The sequence below is a fragment of the Danaus plexippus genome, chromosome 14 (assembly GCF_018135715.1).
Source record: "Danaus plexippus chromosome 14, MEX_DaPlex, whole genome shotgun sequence".
NCBI lineage: Eukaryota > Metazoa > Arthropoda > Insecta > Lepidoptera > Nymphalidae > Danaus > Danaus plexippus.
Window position 1 is genome coordinate 5,018,269 of NC_083546.1, and position 12,322 is coordinate 5,030,590.

Consider the following 12,322-nt stretch of genomic DNA (forward strand, 5'->3'; position numbering starts at 1 on the left):
TATACTTTATGCTTAAATTAAAAATAATATTGAGATTTTTTTATCATTAATATGCTTAATGTTTTTTTATTGTTATTATGCTTTAAGATAAATAAAAAAAAATGCTTGAGTAAATTGGAAATACTTAATAAATGTGATATTTTTTTGTAACAAGTAATTTTAAAAAATACCTTTAAATTTAACTTTCCTCTATCACATAACGTGTGTCCAACATTGTAATCTACATTATCAAACAAAACAATTGTATAAAGTTAACTAATTCGTGAGATTTCTTCAATCACATTTAAAATGAAATCCGGAATGTGGATTTATGCTTATTAAGTATTAAATTGTTTTCATTAAAAGATCCAAAAAAATATTGGGAATCTATTGAGACCGTTAATTACATACTGTCAAGTCATAAGACGGATCCCAAGCTCCTTGTATGAGAGGGTTCGGTCATGGCGGACATGGCTACAGTGTTTGATATTGGTTCAATATCCCTCACCAAATGTTTGTGGCTGGTCGTCAGATTACCACCGTACTTGAAGCTTCTTCGTAAGCTGGACCGTATGCCTTTGGAGTCGTTCTTCCTGACGAAGGATCGCCTGAGGTAATCCCTTGTGAGTGTGAGCGATTGTCGTGAGGACGTCGGACGGATTTGTCGTGTCGTATCCGGCTCGTCGGTGAGTGTCACCGGTGTGAAGGTCCGCTGGTCGCTAGTCTGCGGCTGTCTGTCGACACTCTCGCTCAGTGTGATGGGTAGTGATGTCTCATCGACCGTCTCCTCGCGTGTTGATGTTATTCTGAAAAAAATGCATATAAGTAATTTGTATGGTTTTTAAACACAATTTTTTAAATGTTGGGATCACAAGTCAACTTCAAATCTAACTACTAATAGAATTTCAAAAGACATGATTTTTTTTTTTTTTTGTTATCCTCTACAATTTTGTTACAACTTACTAGAAACAAGAAAATACTGACTTCATCTTCATATACATCTACAAGAATTTAAATATGGAATAAAATATATATTTATCTTACATCGGCCCCTTGTTTATATAATCTTTTAATGCCAGTACTTTATAACGAGTCTACGTCGTCGAAGTAAATACAAAGCATTTGGAGTTTTGTCATTCCAAAGTCTACATTCATAAATATGGAAGACTGTAAGAACTCCGTATTTAATTAGGCGATACAAACTTCTGGTTGAGAAGAGGTTTAATTGAGAACTTACCTCCTTAGTGTTCTAAAGCTCCGCCTCAAGGTATGCATAAGTCGGGCTCCCGTGGCGGTCGAGTATGATGGCGGCGGCGTATATTTCGGGGGAGGGTCGGGGGGCGAAGGCCTATCTTCAACCGCACCGATAACAATCGGCGTGGAGCCCGACGAACCAATACGAGGACGATACAGATTCTGAATTCTCTGTTGAAAAAAATACATAAATAAATAAAATACACAGACAGATAGATAATAAATAAATAATACAGAAAAACTCTTTGGTTCTCTAAAAAATACATATCAAGCGTTAAGTGATAAATATAATAAACTACGTAAACATCTTTTTAATTTTTAAACTCATTATACTTGTCGCGTTCTTTTTTTTTCAATCATAGTTCACAGTCACTATACACTTATATAATTATTAAAACAAGACGCGGTCCTCACCGGGTCATCGGCGCAAATGATGGACTCGTCATCCTAGCAGCGTATACATATTGAAATCAATTAGTTATTATATGTTTATGTCTCCATATATATTGATATTTTCTAATAAGTCTCTATAAATAATAAACAAACAATCACCCACCTCTAATATATCTGTAGGTCCTTTATATATGTATATCCAAGTTTGTACGAAAGCTGTTACAGGTACAATCAGAAGTGCGGTCAGCTGTAAGAAAACTGCCACTTGGCGTGTCCATATTGGCCAGTAACTATAAAATAATAATAATAAATTAAATATATTCAATATTAAATAAGTTGTCAATATATTTCAGATTTGTTTAAAGTAATTAAAACATGTAACCTTATTACCTGATAGGTTTCCGCCAACTGTACAATTGTCGTTGCTGTCCAGTCCGAAAATCCATTATGCATATTGCCTGAAAAACAAAAATACACTATTTTAATATTTTTATGAAAAAGCTTTACTTCGTTCAAATTTTTAAAATTCGAATAATAATGATGCAAGCAGGATGGGGTTTTGTTAAATATGAGAACAGAACTTGGTTAATGAATTAATATTCTTGAGACTCAAAATTCTTTACAATTTAATCAATAATTGATTATGTTGACTACAGCCAGCCCCGTAACACTTTATCTATTTAACTATGCGACTAACATTATAGGTCATATAAACGTACACAGAGCAACACAGGCAGCACCACGGTCCACGTGAAACTTAATAGAGCGGCGAGTGTGGCGGACAGACGAGAGCCCGCGGTGTACAGCGCCCCCACCACCGCGTCCGGCGAGTACGGCCGCCCTCGTACCACGAACACACCCACGACTAGCGACACGTGTACTATGCACTGCCACCAACATCCCACCCACACGTAGTCGATGAAATGTACTATACGTATCCCCGCCTGCGGTTTAAACATATATCAAAGTTATATACTAGCTATGGTAGAAATCTTACAGAAATTTTAATTTATTAAAATATATATGGTTTTTAAAAATAAAAGTAGTTTAGTTTTTCCCTATCACATCAACTATCTTCTTATAAAAGAACCGCCAAAACCGGTCCTACCGCTACAAAGATTAGCCGTAACAAAACAAAATGCAATGTATGCTATTTTGATCTATACATCATATACCTACGTTGTACACATCTAGATGAATTTAGAAAAAAGACGTTTTTTTTGCTCATATTTAATTCATTTGTATAGATAGAAGTTTATATAAAAATAATCATATCAAAATACTCACATCAGTAGATAAAAGCAATCCCACAGCGAGACCAAAAACACAGCTTAGGAAAGTTATAGTCGTCTCCCATACTTTGAGGGCCTTAGCGTTAATAGCCATGATTCCTGTTATGACGCAATGCCATATAGCAAGCTGTTGGGCTATACCAAACATTATTAAGATGAAGTAGAATATCACAGCCCACGCTGGTGACAGCTGGAATTAAATATATATGAATAAATCTTACTTAGAACCTACATTATACATATATTCTTTTAATATAAAAAAGAATATTTATCGTAACGTTAATGTAAACAGATTCCTTAAGCATTATATCAATAATATTTCACTACGAAGTATTAAGACCCATATATTATTATTAGGAATAGAATTAAAACTGATGTACAATCTTACAAAATTTGTCGGCAGCACAGCCAGTGTTGCAGGAACTATCTGTGTTGCCAGTTGTAAAGGCTGCCAACCACTCAAAGTTCTTGCAATGTTACCAGTCTTCCATACTGTAACTCCTACCAGACTCCCATAATGCCCCATATACCGCAAGGGAGTTGATACTGTGTTACCAGGTAGCGGTTCCGAGACTGGCCATAAGAATTGTGATGATTTAACTGTCTCTGAAAATAATTATACAGATAATTACATTTAAAAATACTACCGCATTCTGAGGCAGCTAGAAATATATACAACACTTAAATAATATTAAGACTTTAACTGGAGCTCTTACATTTACTTATAGTTAGAAATGTTATCCATTTAGAAATTAACACCGAGGTACCACATAGATCAAACAATATAAAAAAAAGGAGACTTATAATTTTCGTAATAAGATAAGATAACTTCCAAAATGTATTTATTTAATTAAAACACATAAAATAATGTCGATAAAAATATAAGTAAATAATTAAAAAAACATACCGAAACTACTAGGCACGTAGGTGAAACCGTAACTCTTCAATATAACGACACATGTATTAGCAAGGAAAGCTCCTAAAAATAGAACGCTCATGGTGAACACAACTATACATGCGCTCTCCCGTTGTAGTATAAGATGTGTTTTGTGTTTCGGATGTTTGTGTGTAGTCAACTGCATCACACAAGCTGACAACAAACCCCATGTCAGATAAGTCTCTTGGGCAGCGGCAGCCCAACTCTGGAATGTAGAGAAATTTATTAATAGCTTATAACTTACTTAGAAAGTTTACCTTGTTACAAGTATTTTAAGTGATCAAAGTCATTAATATCCTAATGTAGAATAGTATATAAGAACTTTGTTACCCCAAATCGGATTTGACGGTCAAATATCTAAATCTCTCTACAACCTACTAAAAGACTTGTGCCTGTCCAGAACTCACATCAATTCATTCTTGGAACGTATTTCGAAGGCAGTCCTAGTAGGTTCTTTTCAAATTTGATTAGGTAGGGAGAGGAGCTTGGACAGTGGGCGTTTAACGCGCGTTAGTTAGGGGCCCCTTAAACCTACACCTGGGTCGCAAGTCCCAGGCACTGTTGAAGCTCCTCTCCCTGCAACGCGATGGACCCGGCACCCGCACGGTGAATCCGTTGAATGCTAAGAGGTTTCGTCTAGTTTATTTTCAATGAACTTGAGCATTATTTGCCCAGAATTAATTCAAGGATTCATATTATAGTAGCAAAAATTGTGACCCATAATATTAAATTATGTCAGTTTGTAAAGTATCTAAATATAGCAATGGCATTGAATAAATATCACTCACACTACTATTTATGAAAAATTCGCTCCATTCAGTCTCAGGGAATATATTGGTCACAGTATCATAAGGTATTAGAGTCAATAGTTTGATAGAAAGCACTAAAGTACCACAGATAGGTAAAAATATCAACATATACACGGCCTGAAAAGGAAAAAAATTTAAATTATAATTCAAATCTAATTATAAAATTTTAATCTCCATGCAATGTTTTAATTAATATTTTGCATGCTAGTTGTAAAAGAATATTGAGCAACAAGATTTATTCAGATCATGCAATTTGTATGTAAATGTAATTAGTATTAGCTCACCTTGCCGTACGACCTCAATCCTTTGCTGAGAGAAACAAAAACTATCATCCATACAACAGCCAAGTTGAATGCCACTTGAAACTTTATAGTACCAAAACTGTTTGAATTCACATTTCTTTGAAGCACTTCAGTATGGAAATACTTTGGCAGTGTCTCATATATTTTAGTGTTATTTCTGTGACCTACAAATTAAATATAATTTAGAACATCATCTACAATGATCTATTATAAAATATTTGATTCAACTTACTGTCAAAGTTGTATTCATTTGGTAATGCCCATTTGTATCTATCATCTGATGTTATAAAGGAATCTCTGAAGTAAACGAATATCCAGGACAATCCTATTATACTATACATCCCAATAACAGCTTGTGTTAACAATAATGATATACCAACACCTTGGAATATTGGAGATATCTTCCACATGTCAACTGGCCCGGATTCCAAAACTTGACCCAAACACAAGTGCAATGTAAACAATGGTATACCTACTATTAATGATAGTATAATAAATTGCACTATAAAACTGGCTGAAAGTAAATAAACAAAATGTTTTAATTCCTTCTTCCTAGTTTTTTACTATTCTTTTTACATCAAGGACTTGTCTTCCGACGTTTCATTATTTTTTGGTATTACAAATGTTGCAATCTACGTACCTCCAAAGTTAACGCTAAATATGGCAAATCTTGAGATGTTGAATATTCCTATCGTGCAACTGAAACACGCTAGCATCGCGCTCATTCTATGCGGCCAAACTCCAAACGGGGGCATGTCAGCATCCTCATGTCTAAAGAATATTTGAAATTATGATATAATTTGTTTTTGCTAACGAACTCTCAATTTTAATGCAGTCACGGAAAATTTACCTAGGTCATATTACACTAAAGAAACAGATAAATTTGTTCTATATATTTATTACTTAACACAGTTTTTGAATATCTTGAAGAGTCCTTGAAGACGAATAAAATGAAACATGCAAGGCCAATAGATAGTAGGTTAAAAATTAAGGTCTATTTAAATTTATATTCAATTGCATTGTACAAAACGATAAACAAACGACAATTACCATCTTAAAAAAAAGCTCTGGTAGGAAATTACGTAAAATATCATTGTTTTTTATCATCACAATTGTTTGACGAGACATGAAAAGTATAAAAAAGAGAAACTATGTGATTTTAGCAAAATACTAGCTTTCACTCAAAAATTACAGAATTAAATTAACCGTAAAGACCGATTTTCATTAATCAATTTAATAGAAATTTATTACAGGTTTAATTTATTAAAAAGTAATAACGTTTTACACACTTAAACACATTTTAGTTTTGTAGATAGGTAGGCACACCTTTATCAAGAGGGGTCCCTAAAGAAAGTTAAGAAGTACTTAATGATAATACTATCGTTGGAGCATTATGGTCTTAACGATATTCCATAATTCCTAGAACATATACACTATATAACTATAAATTATAGAGGGATATATATCAAATCTATTTGATTAATTTTAACACTTACCGGTCGTCAGAAGCAGGACTGTGATTTACAGCTGCTAACCCTGGCAGTGAATCTTCTGACGAACTAGATGCACTTGCGCTTCTCGCTAGACTTCTCGATATTCGTTCGTTCCAATTAGTCGTGATATCACTATCAACAGGCGACGGTAATGATAACGCTCTGTTCATTAACAGTGTCCGTCTTCCAACTATGAGTGGACCGGAACTCCCATCACTACTTAAATTTGCTGCGGTCACTTGCAATTGTATAGGAGAACTTGTTGGTCGCGCATTTACATGATGCTCCAAAAACAATATGACGGGCAGTGTAAGAGGTTCAGATTCCTGGTTTGTTATAGCTGGTAGAACTATAGGATCTAATCTTCTCATTGAATTTCTTAGCGTGTTGTTTACCGTATTAGCCCTTTCTAAAGCCTGAGCGGTGGTAAACTGTGTATGATTTCGTGGAATTTCAGAGAAACTTTTCGAACGGATGAGATTATTGCGTGAAATGGGAGCACATTGTGAAAGTTCTAAATCATCTATTGATGCTGTCGAAGACGGAAGAACGGAGCACACGACTTGCGTATCATCATCTAAAGAGTTCTGGGATCCTAAATGTTCAGATATATTTTCAGTATCCACTATACATTCCTTTATTTTACAGATAATATCCTCTTCGTCAGTGTCTAAAGATTTAGTACCATCGTCAAGACATGCAAGCAGGGATTTATCTAGAACTTCATCTAAATCATTTAATATGTCCATAAACTGACCAAGAGCGGCTGCTTGAAATTCCTCATTGTTTGTGATGTTGTTATGTGATTCATGGTTTGCATCAGACTTATAAAATATAGGTAAATGTTTTGTGAGGTCATCTTTCAAATCTTCTTCATCTTCGCTTATTTGTTCACTACTTTCATTACTCTCAAATACACTTGATGTATCACTGTCAATACCACTACTTCCTGGAAAACTTTCCTTTTGTTCATACCTACCCTCTTCCATTGCAATCGTTTCCATTTTTATGGCATGACCTAAGTCATAACCAGCTCTCTTTGGTGTAAACCCTGAAAAAAACATAGTTTTCAACTACATTTCAACTTGAACAAACCTAAAATGCCAATTAAAACCCACATAGTTTTCCTAACACTATTTTCCACAACTTCAACATTATTAAAAACTTCAGCACAGTATGGATTTTGCTGTACAAATAGACTTAAGACTAATGAATCTTATTATCATGAAAATGTGTGAATAACATCTAACTATTAGCAGTATAGTGTGAAGTAAGCATGTAATCTGTTCCAAGTGTATGACTCATTAATGTTCTTAATAATTAGGACAAGACAAAGCCTTGAGGTGGTTTAACCTGCTTGTTTATCTAAATAATGTCACTATAAGAAATCCACTGGCACTATAATAAAGGTATTATAAAGGTTAAAGACAAGGAAATTGTTATAAATATTAATTAATATAAAATCTTTACCAAAACTGTATATTGTCTAGGAAAAATAAGATTCATAAAAATAAAATCTGATATAGAAAACAAATATTTTATTTCTAGAAATAATAAATATATTCCAGTAATATAAAATTTAAATTATAATTAATTTTGTTTCCTTATTTGTTTACTAATAAGAAGTAATAAATGAGAGATGAATAAGTGTGCAAAATTATTTTTTTTATTTATAAACTCTCAGTACAATCTTTATAGCTGTAATTAAGTGTTCAAATAGATGATAGTATCAAGTATTATTGTACTTTCTTTGTTTTCAACTTATTATTTTACAGTACTGTTTATATCAGTACTAGAATTGTTGAGGTATATTATTGAAAACTATAAGTTTATCCTTACATTATATTTATAAATTCTTGTTCTATATTAATAAAAAAAAAGATATTCAGATATATTGTGAGACATCTGGGAAACTATGTATATTCCACAAAAATAGAAACTTCTTTAAAGCAAATGACAGTTTATCTTTTTTATCTATCTAATTGCATATGGCACTGTTTAATTCAAGAGTATAGTATATGTATAAGATAAATGATTGGAAACATGGAAGTAAATGTATAATAAGACTTACCTATTTATTTGTTTACTGCATTGTCCATAACCTTCCATCCTAAAGGTGAAACAATCCTATATAACTTTTTCTGATGCCATATTGATTGTAAGAAAGTGCACTGAGCAAAACTTATGACTAGAATACGATGTAAAAATTCTATGTACACATAAAAAGCTACAAGATATATATTGTAACTAACTCACTATTAATTATTGTACTCGTTTTCTTTTATTATTTATGATCACTGACTTAGAGATTACTTATTAATGAAAGGGTGAGTAATGACTTATGACATTTAGCTGTGGCATTAGACAATTCACAGTACAAGTACCTAGTACTTACTACCTACAGCCTTCTACGTCTTTGTATGAAAATGACAAATTTTCAACTTGACATAAGAAATCTACAGAGTATAAAGATTTATAGGTATAACTATGTATTATTTGGTAAAATTAAATAAGAATTGGCAATAAATACGATAATTATATGAATATAATAGTTTACTTATGTACTTAAAATAAACAAAAAAAATTGCATGGCATTATAAACATTTCTGGGAAGTTTAAATGTTGAGGAGAGTAATTTTCCTTATACAAGTATAATTGTTCCGATCTGGATATGAAAATGAAATCATATTGTTAAATATGCAAACATTAGAGACTGCTTGATTTCTTTTGTTTTGGACAAGTTTACAAATAACAGCAATTTTCTTATCGTAAACATTTAACAATTTTTGTGTTTGTTTTTTATTTTAAAATATATTTTCCGTGAATAAAGTCCAAATATATATTTATAATATTAGATATTAAAAACAGAACTTTTTTTATGTAGATAAAAGTCAATCAACTAAAGTGTTTTTTATTATTGTCAGTTACTACTTCATTAATTCTGTATTCAGGGGCTCTATTTTTTTGATGGTTCCGTAAATGCTCCTAGGTTGTAGTTAAAGTACAATATGAGGATAATAATATTTATACTACAAAAATATAGTAATTGTTTTTAAATTTTGTTATTTTTTTCCAAGCCAACATAATTAATTACATCTTTAGTTATCTTAAAAGAATGGTAATTAAAGATACCTAGCGACACTTATAAGATTATTCCCGTCAAAAATTATGTTTAACAAAAAATTTTATTGAAAAACCTCTGGTTAACAACTAAATTCTAATATAAGTAGAATTTAATCATAATTACACTTTTATTAATTTACCACCACATTGAATCTTGTACTATAAAGCAAGTCGGGTCAAAGATTATATCAACGAAATATCGAGTATTTAAATTTTTACCATTTTCCCTTAATTGAGAGTTCAATTTTGAATACCGATATACATGAATAAATATTTTTTTTATAATTGCTATTTGCTACTTGTTATCTCTTACTCTTAATTTGTGGTCTCTAGTGGCGAGGGTTTTTTACTAAACTGTATCTTTATTCTCATCAAATAAATTATGATAATTTTAAAGGGAAGTACTTTAATAATGAACTCCAAAATGCATTTATCAAGAAAGGTTTGTAACTTTTCTAAGTTTTCATGTGTGACAAACTATAAAAAACGTGTAATTTGAATTTTTTAACTAGTCGTTTTCGATCCGTCTCAGAGTTAGGTTCTCGTAAATTATTATCAGTATTAATTATTTTAAAAGATTATATTGAAACAAATAAGTATAGGTATACAAATTGTTTGTTTTGTTTGCCTTCCTGTACTTTTATTATATTTAAAATTTCATATAAATTGCTTTTACCTAGTTGTTAACGGCCATGGCAGCATACTCTACAAAAGTTTCCTTAAACGAAGTGGTAATAGCATCTGCAGTCAGAACTCCTATAGGATCGTTCAGGGGAAGCCTTTCGTCGTTATCAGCCACCGAGCTTGGAGCTGTTGCCGTCAAAGCGGCTATCGAAAGAGCCGGCATTCCTAAGGAAGAAATTAAAGAGGTTAAACAGATCAGTGCCACTTTCTAATTGTACAGTTATAATGATGATGATATGGGCTAATGTTTGCTATCTATGGTGTAAGGTTTTGCGTGACTGTTTAACTTGACACTGATTTTATTATCTCAGTGTATTGTTAAGAATAATATTTTGTTAAATTATTACATCATCTTATTTATAAAAAAGAATATTATATGTATTACACAAGCAAATATCCAAGTAAAATGCTAACAAAAAGATTTTATTTTAGGTGTACATGGGTAATGTTTGTGCGGCATACCTTGGACAAGCTCCAGCCAGACAAGCAGTAATATTTGGTGGCATGCCAAAAAGCACAATATGCACTACAGTAAACAAAGTTTGTTCTTCTGGAATGAAGTCAATCATGTTGGCTGCACAAGGCCTACAAACTGGAGCTCAGGAAGTAATGCTTGCGGGTGGCATGGAATCTATGTCAAATGTACCTTTCTACTTAAAAAGAGGTGAAACTTCTTATGGTGGAATGCAGTTAGTTGATGGTATAGTGTATGATGGGCTTACAGATGTCTATAACAAATTTCACATGGGCAATTGTGCTGAAAATACAGCAAAAAAACTTGGTATATCAAGGCAAGAGCAAGATGATTATGCCATATCTAGTTACAAACGAAGTGCAGCTGCTTACGAATCAAAAGCCTTTGTTGATGAATTAATCCCAGTATCAGTACCTCAGAAGAGAGGTGCACCCCCAGTATTATTTTCTGAAGATGAAGAGTACAAAAAGGTTAATTTTGAGAAGTTTAATAAACTGTCAACAGTATTTCAAAAAGAAAATGGCACAGTTACAGCAGGCAATGCTTCAACACTAAATGATGGTGCTGCAGCACTTGTTTAATGACAGCGGAAGCTGCACATAGGTTGAATGTAAAACCATTAGCTCGTATCATTGGATTTGCTGATGGAGAATGTGATCCAATTGATTTTCCCATTGCACCAGCTGTAGCTATCCCAAAATTGTTGGAAAAAACTGGTGTCAATAAAGATGACATAGCACTTTGGGAAATCAATGAAGCCTTCAGTGTTGTGGCTGTTGCTAATCAGAAGATGTTGAATCTAGACCCTTCTAAATTGAATGTCCATGGTGGCGGAGTTAGTCTTGGTCATCCAATAGGCATGTCTGGAAGCCGTATAGTAGTTCATTTATGCCATGCTTTAAAAAAGGGAGAAAAAGGTGTTGCAGCAATTTGTAATGGAGGCGGCGGAGCTTCATCAATTATGATTGAAAAATTGTAAGTTCTATTAGGTTTGCTTTTAAAAATTGGTTTTTGGTGAATTATATTGTAAATATAAAATACACATATGGTTTTAAAATACTTTATAATTATAGAGGATTCCTTAACTCAAACCTTGTGCCTTAAAAGCTGAATATGAATGTAATCTTTCAAACAAATATATTACATAGCTTTAAGCAAAAATGTTTTATGCTTGTTTTAGCATTGTTAACTGTATACTTCACAGGTTTTTTGAAATATTATTTTGTTAAAGCAATAAATTATTATTTTTATTAGTTTCTTTTTATTATTGTGATACCGGAAATTATATAATTTTTCAGGGCTGAGGCCATTGACGGCCCACCTGTTCTAACCTTCTACACTAAAGATCCATGTCAGCTTTGTGATATTGTAATGGAAGAATTATCAACCTATAAAGATAAGTTAATAATTGAGAAAATTGATATAACTAAAAAAGAAAATATAAGGTGGCTTAGATTATATAGACATGATATACCAGTATTATTTTTAAATGGAAAATTTCTTTGTATGCATAGATTAAATCACGGTTTATTAGAAAGACGACTACAAATTATAGAACAAGAAAATATCAAAAACTAGAAT

At 32.4% G+C, this 12,322-nt stretch overlaps 2 protein-coding genes across 5 annotated transcripts; one reads left to right on the plus strand and one right to left on the minus strand.

The window, feature by feature from the left end:
* Positions 1 to 301: 301 nt before the first annotated feature.
* Positions 302 to 8,880, minus strand: LOC116769458 (sodium-dependent transporter bedraggled). 4 transcript variants are annotated; one of them, XM_061522679.1, is made up of 16 exons: positions 8,716 to 8,879; positions 8,531 to 8,569; positions 6,463 to 7,510; positions 5,607 to 5,737; positions 5,199 to 5,480; positions 4,949 to 5,130; positions 4,644 to 4,781; positions 3,826 to 4,060; positions 3,307 to 3,524; positions 2,914 to 3,108; positions 2,346 to 2,570; positions 2,017 to 2,084; positions 1,790 to 1,916; positions 1,648 to 1,680; positions 1,217 to 1,404; positions 302 to 785 (listed from the first exon to the last, which is right to left on the minus strand). In XM_061522679.1, the coding sequence occupies exons 3-16, from the start codon at positions 7,461 to 7,463 to the stop codon at positions 398 to 400; spliced, it is 3,411 nt and encodes a 1,136-aa protein (XP_061378663.1). In that variant the 5' UTR covers positions 7,464 to 7,510; positions 8,531 to 8,569; positions 8,716 to 8,879; the 3' UTR covers positions 302 to 397. The 4 variants fall into 4 exon arrangements, with proteins under 4 accessions (XP_061378663.1, XP_032516451.2, XP_032516449.2 ...); XM_032660560.2 differs by having other exon boundaries at positions 8,531 to 8,880; XM_032660558.2 differs by lacking the exons at positions 8,531 to 8,569; positions 8,716 to 8,879 and adding an exon at positions 7,578 to 7,763.
* Positions 8,881 to 9,753: 873 nt separating this feature from the next.
* Positions 9,754 to 11,994, plus strand: LOC116769513 (acetyl-CoA acetyltransferase B, mitochondrial). The gene is given in 4 exon segments (XM_032660634.2): positions 9,754 to 10,024; positions 10,263 to 10,451; positions 10,699 to 11,314; positions 11,317 to 11,994. Coding segments are annotated over 4 exon segments (1,269 nt in total). The 5' UTR covers positions 9,754 to 9,964; the 3' UTR covers positions 11,721 to 11,994.
* The last annotated feature ends 328 nt before the right edge of the window (positions 11,995 to 12,322 follow it).

What these genes read in the sequence shown, in the direction of transcription:
- LOC116769458 (XM_032660558.2), bottom strand. Translation starts at nt 7,614, where the DNA reads ATGTTGAAGTTGTGGAAAATAGTGTTAGGAAAACTAT. An exon ending in ATTTAGCGTTAACTTTGGAG is followed by an intron (nt 5,481 to 5,606) that starts GTACGTAGATTG and finishes ATTTACTTTCAG; the next exon opens with CCAGTTTTATAGTGCAATTT. An exon ending in GACCTACAGATATATTAGAG is followed by an intron (nt 1,681 to 1,789) that starts GTGGGTGATTGT and finishes ATACGCTGCTAG; the next exon opens with GATGACGAGTCCATCATTTG.